The 18,291-nt window shown below is 43.2% G+C and overlaps 1 protein-coding gene across 1 annotated transcript in view; it reads left to right on the top strand.

Moving 5' to 3' along the window:
* LOC138761741 (collagen alpha-1(XII) chain-like) overlaps positions 1 to 18,291 on the top strand; it is a 142,735-nt gene that overhangs the window by 62,886 nt on the left and 61,558 nt on the right. Inside the window, exons 9-12 of the mRNA XM_069934406.1 lie at positions 1,159 to 1,743; positions 6,595 to 7,215; positions 8,684 to 9,301; positions 11,545 to 12,162. Coding sequence (XP_069790507.1) covers positions 1,159 to 1,743; positions 6,595 to 7,215; positions 8,684 to 9,301; positions 11,545 to 12,162 — 2,442 coding nt within the window. The remainder of the gene's footprint in view (positions 1 to 1,158; positions 1,744 to 6,594; positions 7,216 to 8,683; positions 9,302 to 11,544; positions 12,163 to 18,291) is intronic.

The raw sequence follows: 18,291 nt of genomic DNA, 5'->3' as shown, positions 1-18,291 counted from the left end.
GAGTCATGGAGGAAACAATCCCTGTGGAAGGCAGAAAGGGGTAGGAGAGGGTATATGTTGGCAGTGGTGGGTCTCATTGCAACTGGTGGAAATGATGAACGAGGTGCAGACAGAGTCAATGAAGGGAAGGTGGGTCTGTGTGATGGCCTGAAATGTGATTCCAACTCTCGATGGTCTCTTACGGTCTTGGGCAGAGCAGATCCCATTCCAAGCTTTGAAGTATCTGGAGAGGATATTTTCTATGGTGCATCTGTACAAATTGTTAAGAGATCTCAGGGATATGCCAAATTTCCTCAGGCCTTTGAGGAAGTAGGGTTATTGTTGTCTGGGTCATTGCGTTGATAAGATTGGATCAGGATAGGTTGTTGGTGGTATTCACTCCTCAGGACTTGAAGCTCTCCACCAACTTCTCCTCAGCACCATAGAAAATACAAGGATCTCATTTGTTTGGGTTCAGAGTCCCACTCAGAACTGAAACTTGCAAAGGTACCAGACTTCTTTCCTTCCCTAACTGATACTAGCTTTTGATTCCAAACATATTTGATTAACTGAATTAAAATTTTACCTTGTGTCTGGATAATTATTTCTGATTTTCTGATACAGTAATGTAACTAACTTATCATAGTACTTTTAAAATTAGGCCTGGGTTATGAACAGATATAATTAAGATATTTCTCTATACAATGTTCTGATAGTGACATTAACCACTCAATGTTAAAATAACAATGTTGATTCACTAATATTAGCAGTGGGGCTTTGAAACAGAGGCACTGTTATATAATGGGTAAGGTGCAGAAATGGACAGCTTATGAAGAAAAAAATTCTGGAAAACTCATCAGCTTTGGACAATATCAATGAGGGCAGAAACCGAATGAACAGGTCAAGTCATTGGCTTCACAGGTTAACTTTGCCTCCCCACAGGTATCACCAGCATAGCTGAGTATCTTTTGTTTTTGTTTTGCATTCTGGAAATCCAGTTTTGCATTTTTCCATTATTTAAAATTTATGGTCAATCGTTTATAGGGAAATTTTGAACATGTGTTAATTGGCAAATGTATTGAATTTGAACATCTAACAGATGTGACAACATCATTATTATTGTTATCCAAATATTTACATTTTATTTAACCCTATTAATTTCATTTTGAATTCCTTCAGGCAGGAAGAAAGATATTGTGTTCCTCATTGATGGTTCCCCTGGAATGGGGAGGTCATTTCAATACGTCCGTGGCCTTCTGTTTAAAGTAATCCAGGAGTTAGATATTGGACCCGACACTGATCAAGTCGCTGTGGTTCAGTATAGTTCCAACCCAAAACTTGAATTTGGCCTCAATGTTCATCCAACAAAAGAAAAGATCCTGAGAATAGTTGGAAAATTGAAACTGAAGACAGGAAGACCCCTCAACACTGGCGTGGCGTTGGATTTTGTCTTGAGGAATGTCTTTACCCCGGCCGCAGGCAGCAGGAGAGATGTGGGAGCTGCACAGATCCTGGTGCTCATCACTGCTGGGAAATCCAAGGATGACGTAGGGCCAGCAGCGGAGGCTTTGAGACAGGCCGGCATCGTGCCTATCGCCATCGGAGCCAAGAGTGCCGATGCCTCGGAGCTGCAACAGATCACTTCCAACCCAGATTCCATCATGATCCTGAGAGACATTCGAGAACTGCTAACTGTTCAACCACAGCTTCTATCTAAAGTAGGAGCAGTGTTTGAGATTGAAGAAACAATTCCTCCCACTCAAGGTAAAAATATTTGACAAATTTATTCTGAAAGTGAACATAAAACCAGGAGACACAGGCTAAAGTAACCACTTGGAAATGAAACTTTGGAAAAGAAAATCTCTCCCTCAACTTCTGCCATCATAATATTGAATTTTGACCATTTAAAAAATATATAAAGTATCTGTCAATGATAAGATCAGGTTGTTGGTTTAAGGATATGAGGTAGTCTGTTGTGGAATCTTCAAGTTGAAGTTCATTATCATCTGACCCTATATATACAACCAGGCAAAACAGTGTTTCTCCAGACCATAAGTAAAACACAAAAGTCTGCAGAAACTGTGGTTGAAGTAAAACAATAATGCTGGAGAAACTCAGCATTATCAAACAGTGTGTTGCAGTCACATCAGTATTCGGGAGACGAATCTCAGATACAGGAGGAGGGGAGCGAGAGGGTCAAGGGGAGTTGAAGAATGCAATGTTGTATCTGGTGAATAATAAAAAGAAAGTCGACTTCTTGGTGTGGTGAAAGAAATGAGTGAGTGCATTCTTCATTTGTTTGTAAGCTGTGGTAAATCAATGCCATTACAAGTGGTGACCCTGTGAGTTCACAGTACCTAATTTAAAATGGATAGTGATTAGGATAAACCCCTTACAGGAGCAGGTGGGGAGGTCAAACTAAAAATTTCCCCCCATTTTATTAGCAATGCACTAACATGGTTCATGATCCTTCAAAGCATGTTTCTCTGCCCTCAGTGTGACGAATCAGAGAACCAGTGGCACCTTTGACAGTCGGACTAAACATCGCCTGTCCTGCACTATCGTACCATTTCAGGCTGAACTATCAGCCCTCCGGAACATTACATAGCGGGGCAGTTCCAATCAATCAGTTACCTCAGAGGCCGAGGTGGGAGGAGGTGCTGTCGCAGTCGCATCAGTATACGCAGGATAAATCTCAGATGCAGGAGGAGAGTGAGAGTGTCAGGATCATCTGTGAGGTGGTGAGCCAATGAGGAGGTCAGAGGAGTTTAGCTGGGTAGTGGTTTGAGAGTTGAAGAATACAATGTTGTGTCTCATGAATGATAAAAGAAAGTCGACTTCATGGTGTACTGAAAGAAACCAGTAAGTGCATTCTTTGTTTGTAAGCTGTAGTAAATCAGAGTGGTTAAAAGTGTACTTTAGAAAGAAACAGCATATTTTATATACCTTGATGAAGGGCTCAAACCCAAAACATTGGTTATGTGTCTTTATCTTTGCTGTTTGACCTGCTGAGTTTCTCCAGCATTGTGTTTTTACTTGCTCCAGTCCATAGTGCATGCACATATATACACAATACACAGCATATCATAACAACATATATACATAAAGATATAATTTAAAATAAACATTTTGGAATGATTTACTCAGTTACTGGATACTGTTCATCAATCACACAGCCTGTGGGAAGAAGCTATTTCCCAGCCTGGTCGTACTGATTTTGATGCTCATGAACCTCCTTCCTGATGGTAGTGGGTCAAAAATAAGATAAGGGAAATATTTAAAGGGGTCCTTTGGGGTAGGTTTTTCCACACAGAGGTTGGTGGCTATATATGAAATGAGTTTTCAGAAGAATTGGTTGAGGTGGGCACAATTACAACATTTAAAAAAAACATTTGGATATGTCCAAGGATAGGAAAGGTTTAGAGGATGTAGACAAACAAAGGGCAATGGTAATACCTCAGGAAGGCACCTTGGTTGACATGGAGGAGGTGGGTCAAAGGCTATGTTCCTTCGATTTAAAGTTGTAAATTTCTATGGATTGTACGAATGATGCTCCAATGTTAACTTTCATGGCTCCCTAACTTGACAACATTTTACAGGGAGCACAAATGAGTGTCCTGTCTGGTTGCATCTCTTTTTCTATTGCCAACTTTCACTAGGAGTGTTGGTTAAGTAGAGTTCAAAGAATTATTGAAAACCCTTTCCATCCACCACAGAGCCTTCCTGAGGTATTACCATTGCCCTTTGCTTGTCTACATCCTCTAAACCTTTCCTATCCTTGGACATATCCAAATGTTTTTTTTTAATGTTGTAATTGTGCCCACCTCAACCAATTCTTCTGAAAACTCATTTCATATATAGCCACCAACGTCTGTGTGGAAAAACCTACCCCAAAGGTCCCCTTTAAATATTTCCCTTCTTATCTGAAATGTATGTCCTCTAGTTTTGGACTTTCTTACCCTGGGAAAATGTCTGTGATCAGCCACCTTATCCATGCTTCTCATGATTTTATAATCTTATTGTTACCTTTCCATCTCCTTTATTCCAGGGAAAATAGTTTCAGCCTAACCTCTCTTTCCAATTTAAGGTCTCTAGTTCCAGCAACATCCTTGTGAGTCTTCTCTTGACCCTCTCTATCTTAATCACATCCTTCCTGTAGCTGAGCAACCAGAACTGCACACAATACTCCAAGTGTGGTCACATCAGTATCTCCCTTGCCCTTTCTTTTCTCCTATCAAAGTGCTACTTGCTCCTCCTATCACTTCTCATCTTCCTTATCTTTTACCCTCTCGCTGTATTCACCTATTAATTTGCCTGTGAGCCTGTGCTCCTCTTCCTTCCCTTCCCATTCTCCTACCTTTTTCTCTGTCTTATCCTCAGCACTCCTGACAAAGGGCTCAGGCCTGAAACATTGACTGCCTTTGGCTGGCTGAGTTTCTCCAGCACACCAGTAGACGCCACCATCTGCAGATTTTCATATTTATTTCTATTCCCATTACCATTGTCAGCCAATGACTTCTTGGTTCCTTGCCATCTTGATGAAAACATATTTTCACATGTTCCTTCCAACCTTTACAGTAATCCCTTTGAAGTCGTGTCTCTGGTGTTTGGTCCTTCTGTTAAGGGAAATAAGTTTTCATAATTTTAAACATCCAAAATGTCATTGGTTGGCATTTTCTGCTCTAAACAAAACAACCCAAGCTTATCCAGACCTACCCATTAACTAAAACCATCCGGTTCTGACAACATCCTTGAAAACCATCTCAGGACTCTCTCCACTCCAATCATTTTTCTCTTGTAAAATAGCGATTGGAACTGCACACAGTGCTCAGAGTCCAACAATGTTGTGAATAGTTATATCACAACCTCCTTGCCCTTATATTCAGTGCCTAATAGTGCTAGTGAGCTGTTCCACTACCTTTCAGGTTCTGTGGTGAAAGATTTAAAAGTCCTTTTGTTGTTCTTTTGTGAAAAGAGCTGCAAATTTTTTTTGAAGAATGCTACCTGCATCTTCCACCTCCATTGTGGTCCCAAATAGACCCTGTTATTTCCTGTCATCCTCTGGTCATTTTTGCCATACTTCTAACATATTTGGATATTTTTGATATTGCCTGCCAGCATCCACTTTGCTCTCCTAGTGTTCATTGTTAATTCACCCCTTTGCTTTTGTATATATTTCCATGATTTCTTTAGTCACTTTAGCATCCACCAGCAATTAAAAGTCAGGTTAAGACAAGTCTGCAGATGCTGGAGAACTGGAGCAATATACTCCAGTTGCTGGAGGAGCTCAGCAGGTCCCACAGCATCCTTGGAAAGCAATAAGCAGTCAACGTTTCAGGCCTGATCCTTTCTTCTTAGGAAAGGGCCCACTTGCTGTGGGGGAAGTGCAGCAGAGATTCACCAGACAGTCTAAGCAGGTGGAAAAATGGGTTTAATGTCCATGGACACAGGTCCATTTATCTGTGTTTGATCCATGTCCCTCCAAACCTCTCCTATCCTAGGACCTGTCTGAATACTTTATGAACATCACAATTGCAACGGCCTCTGCAGCTTCGTCCAACAGCTCGTTCCACATACCCACCTCTCTGTGTGAAAATGTTCCCTCCTCGGGTCCCTTTAAAATTTTTCTCCTCTCGCTTTAAATCAACCTCCCTACTTTTGGACCCCATTAAGCCTGGAAAAAAGACTGCGACTGTTCTCCTTTTCTACATGCCTTATAATTTTATATTCCTCTCTGATGTCACCACTCAGACTCCTACATTCCAGGGGATAAAGAAAGGTCCCAGCTTATCCAGCCTGTCCTTGTACCTCAAGCCTGCCAGTCTCCGAAACATGCTTGTGAATTTTTTCTGCACCTTTTCCAGCTTAATGACTTGTCGCTCTGACCATGGCGGCTCGTGGCTTTAAGATGCTGGAATGCACATCAGGCGAGGCAGCATCTGGAGTGACAGAGGCAGAGTTCGCCTGTCAGGGTAATGACCTTCACTGTGACTGTGGATAAGCTCCATCTGAGTGACGGTGACGTTGTGAGCCAATGAGCCACCAACTTGGTTCTGCAAAGCCTGACAATTACAACTCCTGGGGTGGTGAATCTGTTCTATGAGGAGAAATTAAATCAAGAAGGATACAGGTTAAAAGGTTGACGGATAATCTAACTTAAACAGGACAACTCTGACTAGATATGTATATTCCCCTGCTTGGGATGTCTAAATGCAAAAGGTGCAGATTCAAGATTCAAGACTCCTTTATTGTCATGTAATAATGCAAAAAAAGTAATATACATGAGATACAACTTTTGCCTGCCGCAAAGGGTAACAAAGTGGTGTCATTAGCTTTACCCGATGCTTCCAATAATAAAATAAAAAGTAAAAGAGAGTTCCTTCAGAAACACTGAGTGTCCATGGATTCACCTCTAGCACTCCCGCAGCCTCTGCAGCCGCCCAGTCTCCTGTTCAATCCATTGGCAACCAAAGTGATCAGCCATGATCACTGAATAGTGGAGCAGACTCGAAATGCCAAAGGGTCTCTTCCTCATATGTTCTACGTTTCTGAGTTTCACATCTGATACCATGACGTGATCTTGTGTAAATCATGGTCCTTTATTTTTTTCCCCAGCTACACCCCAGGAAGTGGACAGGAGAGACATTGTGTTCCTTATTGATGGATCTGCTACTATTGGGAATGTTAACTTCATGCGCATCCGTGAATTCGTCACAAAGCTGGTTGATACATTGGACATTGGAAGGGACAGAGTGCAAGTAGGTGTGGCGCAGTACAGCGACAATGTGAGAACGGAATGGTTCTTGAACAGTTACTCAACTAAAGCCGAACTTCTGAATCATTTGAAAGGACTCAAGGTAAAAGGGGGAAGGATGGTCCAGACTGGGGCAGCGCTGGACTATGTCCTCGGAAATCACTTCACCAAAGCTGCAGGCAGTAGGAGGGAAGAAGGTGTTCCCCAGATATTGGTGCTCATCACTGGCGCAAGGTCCACGGATGACATCAGATTGTCAGCAGCTGCCTTGAAGAGAGCAGCTGTCAGGGCCTTTGCTGTAGGAGCCAAGTATGCTGATCTAACAGAGCTCAAGGAGATTGCAAGTGACCCAAGTTTGGTTTTCAAAGTCAATGAATTCCACTTGCTGCCTAAAGTACAGAGTTTGGTCTTGACACCATTATCAACAATTGTGATGAAGCCTTCAGCAACCATGATCACTCCAACAGTTGCCATTACTGAAGGTATTTGAAATATTTACAATATTATTGAATCATTAACTCACACATAGTTTTGCAAATAGCATCATCTGACTCCTGGAAAAATGCCAGTGGAAATGTATGGTTACCCAATGATTAATTAGAACTTGATATGTTGTGCAGATGTATTTTAGGCAAGCTGAGAACCAAAGAAGGACAGAGTGACAAATAATGCTGGCCAGATTAGATGAAGAGGAATAAGTGGAAGATGAACTGTAGCAGGGAGCAGTTGAGAAACGCAACAGCTGTGGATGCTGAAATCTTTGATAGCCAAATAATTGCTGGAGGAACTTGGCGGGTCAGGTGGCATTCTTGGGTGGAAATGATCTGTCAGCATTTCAGCTCTGAACCTTTGATCAAGACTAAAATAGAAGCATGGAAATTGCATATATCAAGGGGGAAAAAAGCTGGGGAAGAACCCGCAGGTGATAGTGTATAGTACAAAAGGTGTGGGAGGTGGAGGGACAGTAGGGAGAAAGGGGGAAACCATTAGGAAAGGGAAAAGAAACATTAGGGAGAGATAAATAAAATATGTCCAGGAGCAGGTAATGAAAAGATAGAAAAAGAGGAATCAGATGGGAGTTGGGGTTAGAACATTCAGAGTTCATGCCATTGGGTTTAAGGTCATCAGGAGTAATCTGATGTGTTGAAAATGCTGGAGGAATTCAGCAGGTCTCGCTGAATCCAGAGGAGGGAAAATATATAACCAACATTTCAGGGCTGAAAAGGAAAACATTCTGTGCTCAGTGGAGGTCTCACTAACTCACTTCACTCACACCTCAATGAGTTCCGTGCACGCCATGATGTTGAAATCTTCTGTCGGCTCCGTCTCCATGCTGACTTCTTCCACCAGGATTCTCCAACCCCCACTATGGATGAGGCCAAGGACAGACAAAGAATGGTTGGGGGAGTTCAAATGGTTGGCTACAGGAAGCTCAAGTTTAGTCCCATACACTGAGTGTAGGTGCTTGGTGAAGAAGTCACCCATCGATGTTTAGATGCAGCATGCGGGAAAGGGGTGGAGGAATGATATGTGATAGAGCTGAAACCACCTTTCTGTGTCGTCATCATATTTAATATAGTATAGCAGGATTTTAAAAATCTGTCATTGGCGGTTTCCATGGTGATATCCACCAGATGGACATATTGCTCTGAATAGAATATCCGATAAGATTATATTTTAATTTTTAAAAACTCTACAGCATGGAAGAAGGCATTCCAGCCCATGAAATGTTTCTCACTTAATTAACCTATCAACCCCACATGTTTAGGAGAGTGAGAGGAAACTGGAGCACCTGGAGAAACCCCACACAGGTCACAAGCAGAATGTACAAACTCTTTACGGACAATGCCAGATTCAAACCCGGTGCGCTGATGCTGTTTAGCGTTGTGCTAACTGTGACGCTAGAATGGTCTTGAGTGAATCACAATCCTTTCATTTTTTTTTCCCCAGCTGCACCCCAGGAAGTGAACAGAAGAGATATTGTGTTCCTTATTGACGGATCTGCTACTATCGGGAATGTTAACTTTGTCCACATCCGCGAATTCGTAACAAAGCTGGTTAATATGTTGGACATCGGAAGGGACAGAGTTCAAGTAGGTGTGGCGCAGTACAGTGACAATGTGAGAACGGAATGGTTCTTGAACAGTTACTCAACTAAAGCCGAACTTCTGAATCATTTGAAAGGACTCAAGGTAAAAGGGGGCAGGGTGGTCCAGACTGGGGCAGCGCTGGACTATGTCCTCGGAAATCATTTCACCAAAGCTGTAGGCAGTAGGAGGGAAGAAGGTGTTCCCCAGATATTGGTGCTCATCACTGGCACGAAGGCCACAGATGACATCAGATTGCCAGCAGCTGCCTTGAAGAGAGCAGCAGTCAGGACCTTTGCTGTGGGTGCCAAGAAAGCAGACCCAGTACAGCTCAGGGTGATTGCAAGTGACCCCAGCTTGGTATTCTGGGTAAAGGAATTCCCCCTTCTGCCAAGGATACAGACGAAGGCGTTGATGCCATTATCAACCCTGCCTCCACTACAACTACCTACCGAGCAGCCAATCATTCACATAAAGCAAGGTATTTATTGAAGTTTCCTGCTTCAGCTTATAATTGCTTTGGAAGTAATTATTAATACATATAAAGTTCATTCAGATTAGATTAATTTATGTACAATAATTTAACAGAACTAGATGCATGCAGAAAAAAATATTGCTGAATGACAGGATATAACCTATTTGGAATCTCTTGGACTGGCACTCTCATGTTTTTGTGCTTGTTTTAAATTAACAGCTTTTGCCATTTCATAAAATTACTCCTTATATCTTGCTCCATCATTTGGCATGTTTTTCACAATCCAGGGGTTGATCAAAGAGTCTGCAGAAGTTGAAGAAGTGGAGCAGTGCATACAAGTGCTGGAGAGGCTCAGCAGGTCATGCAACATCCGTGGAAAGCAATAGGCAGTGAACGTTTTGGGATCAGGACCAAACCATCGACTACCTATTGCTTTCCATGAATCCTGTGTAACTTGCTGAGTTCCTCAAGCACTTTTGTGCACTGTTCAAATTTACCATACAAGCTGGCGCACATACAGGGAGGAGCTGGAGACCATAATGGGTTCATCCTTTGAGCAGTTATGTTTCCTAAGCTTTTATTATTATAGAGTTACATATAAAGTCATAATAGCTGAGGATTTCATTGTGATCGAAACAATAATTGATGTGGTGCAGTATTATTACAGCGCCAGTGACCCAGGTTCAAATCCACCATATCGGTAAGGGATTTGTATGTTCTCTCCATGACCACGTGTTCCAAAGACATGGAAAGAAACTAGAACACCTGGTAGGTTAATTGGTCACATGGGTGTATTTGGGGGGCACAGGCTTATGAGCTAGAAGTCTTTTACTGTGCTCTATCTCTAAATTAAAACTAAAGAAACTGTTCCAAATTATGACAATTCCAATTTGCTTCTAAATCTTGAAATCTATTGAAAGAATTATAATTGCTTGAAGAAGGCCAGAGAGTTAGGCACTAGGTTGAAGAACAGGATCTCCAGGGTTGTGATCTTAGGATTGCTACCTGTGCCACATGCTAATGAGGTTAGAAATAGGAGGATAATGCAGCTTTACATGTGACTAAACACATGGATCATTGGGGTTTCTTCCAGGGAAGGAGGGACCTGTTCCGATGGGATGGTTTGCATCTGAACTGGATGGGGATCTAATATCATCACAGGAAGGTTTGATAGTATTGCTCAGGGAATCCTTTCAGGGCCTTCTTACCCTTCCTACCCATGGACCATGACATCTGGCTGCTCACCCTCCCTCCTGAGAATGCCGTGAACGCCATCGGAGATATTTCAGACGCCAGCACCAGGGAGGCAACATACCATCCTAATGATTCTCAGAATCAGCAACACCACCTCCTTCTTATCCTTGTACACTCCAGTGCATTAGCCTGTTCTAGACTGACATCATATTCATCAAGATACCTCTCCCTGGTGAATACTGAAGCAAAAAAGGACCTCCCCTACCGCCTCCTTTTATCCCTGCAGTCCTTTCTTCATTTTAATCATCCTCCTGTTCTTCATTCTTCATGTACAGGTAGAATGCCTTGGGGTTTTCCTTAATCCTTCTTGAAAAGGCATTCTCATGTCCCATTTTAGCTCTCTTGTCCCTTTTGAAATTCCTTGCTGGCTACCTTCTAATTTGTAAAAGCCTGATTTTTGCCTCCTTCTTTCTTTTGTTTAATCGCTTTACTGCTCTTGTCAATCATGGTTTCTTTACCTCCCATCCTTTCTCTGGCTCATTGGGATAAAATATTCAGAATTCCATACAAATAGTCCTGAACAAACTCCACATTTCAGCTGTGCCTTTCCCTGAGATTATCTGTTCCCAATTAGCGCTCGCCTTTCACCCTGTCACATGCCTCGGATAATTACATACATCACTATTACATCTGTTTTGCTCTGTTTTAAATAAGGTATTCCTGTTGTGGCAACCACTCAATGGAAGTAAAATCCTCCATCTTCATCCATTTCTCCTGGACCACTTTGAAAATGTAACTCTTTCTCTCCAGTGCACTGAATCTGTTTACAAACACCAGTGTGAGTGGATCACAGTATATCCAATCCAACGTTGTAAAACTAGAGAGAATAATTAATTAGGGAGTAAATATTTAAATTTTGGACCAACAGGGTTCATAAAATATATCCTGACAACTATATAATACAGAGGTGCTTCTCTGCTCTGCTGGACAACACCTTGTGTTATTATTATTACCTATTGCATTTATTGTGGATAACATTGGGTTTTATTTTCCAGTTTTACCAAAAGTTTTGGGCAAGAAGGACATCGTGTTCCTCATTGATGCCTCGGATTATGTCAGCAACATAGATTTTCTTCGCCTCCGTGATTTCCTCACACGGATAATCGGGAACCTTGACATTGGAAGTGATGGGGTTCAGATGGGTCTAGTGCAGTACAGCAATTATGCAGAGACTGAGTTCTATCTGAACACCTATTCTACAGAAGATGAAATTATGTCTCACATGGAGGGGCTCAGACAGAGAGGTGGGCTGCCACTTAATACAGGGGCAGCTCTGGAATATGTCAGGACAAACCACTTCACCAGATCCTCAGGGAGCAGGAAAGATAAAGGAGTCCCTCAGGTGTTAGTGCTCGTGCTGGCTGGAAGGTCCAGAGACTATGTAAAGCAATCTGTAGATGCACTGAAGCGAGCTGGCATTACAGTCTTTGCTGTGGGAACCAGGAACACAGACCCAGCGCAGGTGAAAGAAATCGCAAGTGAGCCCGCCTTGGGCCTCAGCGTGGATGAATTCCGCTCTCTGCCTGACATAGAGGAGCAGATGATGGTATCGTTGTCAACGTTGCCTTCGACACGAGAACCAGCTCCCCAGCCAACTGTTTCCATCAGACCAGGTACCTCAGCTCATCGACCTCAAACAATGGTGAAAATTCTGACATAAGATCAGCAGTTCTAGTACTCTGACATGAAGATATGTAATTTTTCAATAAATAATTGCTTAGTTGAGGATTTCTTGACAGATAGAGGAAATGTATATGTACAAGTTAATTAATCAGGAAGGTCCATAATAAAACATAGAACATTCCAGCTCAATACAGTCCTTTCAGCTCACGAAGCTGTGCTGACCTATATAAATCTACTCCTCGACAATCTCATTTTTCCCCACCAAATCACCAATAATCCTCCATTTATTTTACATCCATGTGCCTATATAAGAGTCTTGCATATCCTTGTTGTTCCAGTCTCCACCACACCCTTGGCAACAATGCATTCCAGATACCCATCACTCTCTGTATAAAACACCTCTGACATCTCCCCCTAAACTTTCCTCCACTCACCTTTAACCAATGTCTTCTGGTATTTCTCTTATATAAACAGAGAAATCATACAGAAAATTATAATTTGCACCATTTGAGCATCAATCATCTGAAATTCAAAATGATGGTGTCCAGTTTACTTCTCAAGGATTCCTTGCAGTTCCGAAGCTATGGGGCTGCGTCAATCAAGTTGGAGTCTGCATTGATGAAGATTTGTGTTATTGCAGTGAAGATTCATTGTAGGTCGTTGACTGACTGCAAGTCTTAGGCAGGGGGTTTAAATAATGTATGTCATAAATGAAGCTACAGCAGATCGGAAGCAAAATGTTTTTTTAAAAAAAAGTGAGGTAGAATAGGCCACTTTAATCTATTTCAGTAATACTCTGACAAACTGTTGTCCAATTATTTGGAAGTCCTCACATTTCAGCATCTGGACCACTCACTGCCCCAGAGTGAGAGCTGTAGGTGTGGACTGTGAGCGGTGTGTATAGACACAGCTGGGAATCTGGAATGCAGCCATGCTGGGGTCAGGATTGTTGGCTGGTGCATGGCCAGAGCAAAAGTCTTCAGCAAAGGATTCACCTTTGCACCTGTACACTCAGAGCTCAGCGAATTTTGTGCCTGCCATGACACCGAATGCTTCTTCCACTGGCTCCTGCTCCTTGACAATTTCTGTTATGAGCAATCCCAACCCCTCCACTACTCATCCTTTAACCTGACTCCAAGAGTCCTGCACCTCTTGGACACCACTAGCCAACAAGACCCATTGGTCTCTCCCTTTTCTGCCTTTCCACCACTCCTATCCAATATTCAATCACGTGTGGTCATTCTCCAGCGTCATCCACTCCAAGATATTCTGATGTCTCCCCTTCCCACTTTAGTCTCAATTAAGGGTCCAGATCTAAAACTGACCAGTTTTCTACCCACTAAATTCCCACAGCTGTACTCAGGATTCCAACATTGGCCATCCTTATATTTCTGTAAAGTTCTCTCGTCAATGAATGAATGGGAAAAATAAGAGTGTGAGTACCTAGGTGGTACAGTTTGCACAATGTTATTACAGCACCAGTGGCCTGGGTTCAAATCTGGCACTCTCTGTAAGGAATTTGTATGTTCTCCCTGTGACCTGCATGTCAGTTTCCTCTGGGTTTTTCCTCACCTCCAAAACGTATGGGGTTGGTCAGTTAATGGGTTGTAATTGGGTGGTGTAGGTTTCAGTGACCAGAATGGGCTTCCACCCATGGTGTATAATTCATATTTAAAACTATAGAGAGAAAAGAATGTGGAAGTTGTGAAGTGAAGAGTAGGCTAGGACACATCGTCTAATCCCAGAGAGAAATGAAGGGTAAAAAAAACCCATGCTGATCTCTTGGATGGATGACTGATTCAAACTGAGAAATCAAGTTACATGAGGATGCAGTGTTTGATGTTAAGTCCAGAGGACTCCATCATGCCCAGAGCAAGGTGAGGTGCTGTTCCTCAATCTCCTGTTGGTCCTCAGTGTGAAAGTACAGGAGGGCATAGTTGAATAAATCAAAGTGGAAGTTGGGTAAGGAACTAAAGCTACAGGAAACTGGGAGCTCAGAGTCAATAATTCTCGTATTCTGCAAGCCATTCACCCAGTCTCTGTTTGATTTCTCCATTGTAGCAGAGACTTCAATGTGGGCACAGAACGCAATTGAGTTGGAGACATGCAAGTGAATCACTGTTTCACCCAGAAAGATTGTTTAGGTCCCTGAATAATGAGAAGAGGTGTAAGGATGGGTGTTGCATTGGCTGAGGTTGCAACGGAAAGTGCTGGGAGAAGGGGGGGAGGTGGTTGGGAAGGGAGGAGTGGACCATTGGGCCATGAAGGGATTGATCCCTGTGAACTGGTGAAAGGGAATGAAAGAGGAAGATGCACTTTTTAGGGAATCTCTTTGAAGGGACAAGGGAAATAATTAAGATGTGGTCAAGGGCTTTATGAACAAAGGGAGAGGAGAAAGTGCAGTTCAGGAAGAACAAAGACATTTGAGAAGCCCTTACAGAATGTCTCATCATTGGAGTAGATATGACAGAGATGGAGGAACTGGGAGAATGTCCTTGCAGGAAGCAGAGTGGGATGAGGTCATCAAGATAGCAGTGGGATTCAGGTGGCTTTAAGGGATATTAGGAACTAGTCTATCTCCTAAGATAGAAACAGAGAGATTATGAAAGGGAAGGGAAGAGTTAAAGACTGACCATGTGAATATAAGGGAAGGGTCAAAATTGGCAGCAAAAGTCATGCAACTTGTCTTGACAAGTTATTGATGTGTCAGAGACACAGATGGGGGAGTGGATAAGGTCAGACTGAAACAAAGCCTGTTCAACATATTCACAAAATGTCAGGCAAAATCCGGGCCCCAATGAGTGCCAATAACTATGCCTTTGATCTGTGGTTCAATGTGAGGACAAGTTCAGCAGGGAATAAGAGACAAAGTACAATCTGCTGGAGAAAACTCAGCAGATCGAGCAGCATCTGTAGGAGAAGAATGGTCAGTGCTTCAGGCCAGAACCTTTTCCCCCACTGATGCTGTTCGACTGCTAAGTTCCTTCAGATTCTAGCACCTAAGTCTCTCGTGTGGTCCTGGTGAATTAGTGTGTTGATGGATGGGAACTTGCTTGGTCTCTGCTCAAGAAGGAAGCAGATGCCCCTCTGAGCATCCTGATGTGGGATGATTTTACATCCATAAACTTCTTGGGACCAGAGAAGGGTCAAAGCAGTGAAGGATATTGGAGTTGTCAGGGATATAAGTGGGAAGGGACTGAGCCAGGGAAGAAAGGATGGAGTCAACAGAGATGGGCCGAGGACTAATTGGAACAATGAGTTTGCATAGCAGAGAATTTTGGGTAGGAGACAGAAGCAGTCTGTGCTGGGTTGGGGAGATGTAGCCCTGGACATCTTGAAGGGAAGGTTCACTGAAGAAATGAGACAATGACTGTCTGGATGAGCATGACGTGATGCTCAATGATCATGATCTAAAGGGAGTCAAGAGATGATGTCTGAGTTCTGATGTCAGGCATTTGGGAAGTGGAGGCCAGTTAGCCAGACTACAGTGGCAGCACCCTTGTCAGTGGGCTTGATGACAATATCAGGGTTGGTCTTCGTGAATGGATTATGAAAATTGAGAAAGATACAGATCAGAACATGAAAGGTGAGTGGAAAAGGGAAGGCATCAATGTCACATCAGCTGTTAGTAATGTGTAGATCTTGAGAGGGAATTTTGGCAAAGGGAAGTATCCAGGAGGATTGAGCAGACAGAAATCGTCCACCTTTTGTGCTGAAGGGTCCTGGCCAATGGAATAGGTGTGAAAGTGATGGAAGAAGAGCTTCATGGAGGTTGAAGTTGAGGCACCTGCCGAGGACTGGTCATTCAATATGAGAGGAAGGAAAGTCAGGAGGGATGGAGAAAGTGGCTGGGTTTGGGGCTTGGGGGAAGAGATATGGCATGAAGAACGTGAAGAGGGGTACAATCCAGAGGAGTTATTTGCAATGTTAAAGGTACTGGAGTTTACTATCTTTGACTCCAAGAAGAAAAGTCATCCATAAAATCAGATGTACTGGGAATGAAGTGGAACCGCGATCTATGGCCACCTTGAGATAGAGATTAAAAGTGTACACATGCCAATACATAGCTCTGAGTTTGTATCCAAGGCTGTGAAGTGAACAGGGTGTCGAGAGACATTGGATAGGTTGAACCGACCCATGACCTTGGCTGTGTCTGAAATGTGAAGGCAGAATGGTTGGCATAGCGCAATGTCTTTACAGCATTACCAGTCTGGACTGGGGTTTGAATCCCGAGCTGTCTATTTGTACGTTCTCCTAATGTCTGCATGGGTTTTCGCCTGGGGCTCCGGTTTCTTCCCACTGTTTGAAGCATTCCAGGGTTGTAGGTTAATTGGGTGTAAATTGGGTGGCACAGACTTGTGGGCCGAAGTGGCCTGTTACCATGCTGTCTGTATATGTTTATGTCTAGAACCTCAGGCAGAATCCAAATGGGAAAAGCAGGAGTTGAAGATTATCTGCTGAGGAAAAAGAATGTGGCTGAGGAATAGGGTTTAGTCAACACCTCAGCAAGAAGGGAAAGAGGGTGAGCAACAAGAGCAACAGATGGAAATCCCTTTGGAAGGGAAGTGGCAGTGATCCAAAAAAGTTAATGAAGGATAAAACATTTGGAAAGGAAATAGAATAGAAGGAGAGAGCAGAGAGGGATATGGGCCAAACACAGGAAAATGGGTTTAGCATAGATTTAATTTTAAGTCTGAAATTAATTCAGCTCATTAATTGGCTCTTCTAGCCCAGGAGTCTGCACAGGCTGAACACACCCATGTGACCAATTAACCAACCAACCCTGTACATTTTTGGAAGTTTAGTCCTAAGATAGACATTCAAGGTGGCAAAGATGATGGGTTCAAAGTACCTATTTCACTTGATCTCTTCCTCCACACCATCCACAGACCCAAACCATCTTTACTAATGATGCAATGAATCACTTGCATGTCTTCTAATCCAGAGAACTTTTGTGCTCACAATCTGAATTCCCCTCCACTAGACCAACTGAATGCACATTGAGGGATCGCTGCAGGGCATGGGCAGACCCCAGGGGTACCCTGAGCTTCCCATGGCCTGCCATCATGCCACTCCCACTCTGATCTATTAGTCTGTGGCCTCCTGTGAGGACCAAAGATAGCTTGAGGAACAACATCTTCTGTCTGGCACCTTGCTGCCTTCTGGACTCAATAATAAACTCGGCAACTTGAGGTAACTTGACTTTTCGTTCTGTATTATCCGTCTATAAAGTTAGCTCAGCTGTTATTTTCCTTATTTTCTCACTGGGAGTGGATCATGTGCCCAGTCTGGTCTGCCAGCCTTGTCCTGCTGCTCTGTTCATTCCAAATCCCACGTTCTTTTGTGTGTAGGTAAGCAAGAAGTCTGCAGATCCTAAGAAACCGGTCATCAAAAACTGCTGGAAGAACCCAGCAGGTTGCATAGCATTCTTGGAAAGCAATAGGCAGTCGCCTTTTCAGACTTAAGCCTTTCTTCAGGTGTGCAGAAGAAAAGGCAGAAACCTAAATCAGGATGTGGGAGGGGCAGGCCTGAGGGAGCGGGCTGAAAATCAGGCAGTCACTTGAATAAGAAGGTAGCGGGTGGAGGGGTTGAGGGCGCATGTAATATTGAGGACAAGACCTGGTAGTTCGTCTTGGCAGTATCCAACCAGATGGCATCAATATCGACTTCTCCATTTTCATTAACACTGCACCCCTGGATTTCTTGCTTTTTCTGACCAGTTTCCATACCCCATTCCCTTCCCTTCTATCACAGGCATCTCTCTCAGGCCTCTGCTCTGCTCCCAACCCCATCACCTCTCAGCTCCTTTCTCTTCTTTCCCCCCACCTCCAGCTGCATTTACCTGTCACCTGCCAATTTGTGCTCCTGCCCTTCCCCTCCCCATTCCAATTCCATATTCAGGCTCAGGCCCAAATCATCAAGTGTTGATTGGTTTCCATTCATCTCCACTGAGCATCTGCATAGCTTATGGTGTAGCCTGAGTAAGATGAAAAGACATAGGAGTGGGAATAGGCCTTTTGGCCCATCAAGTCTGCCATGCAATTCCATCATGGCTAATATACTATCCTTTTGAACCCCATTGTCCTTCCATCTCACCGTAACCTAACTCCCTTCATACT

This window comes from Narcine bancroftii, chromosome 4, assembly GCF_036971445.1.
Source record: "Narcine bancroftii isolate sNarBan1 chromosome 4, sNarBan1.hap1, whole genome shotgun sequence".
In the NCBI taxonomy this organism is placed as follows: Eukaryota; Metazoa; Chordata; class Chondrichthyes; order Torpediniformes; family Narcinidae; genus Narcine; species Narcine bancroftii.
The sequence above is the reverse complement of the archived record's forward strand: the minus strand, read 5'-3'. Positions and strand labels throughout refer to the sequence as shown.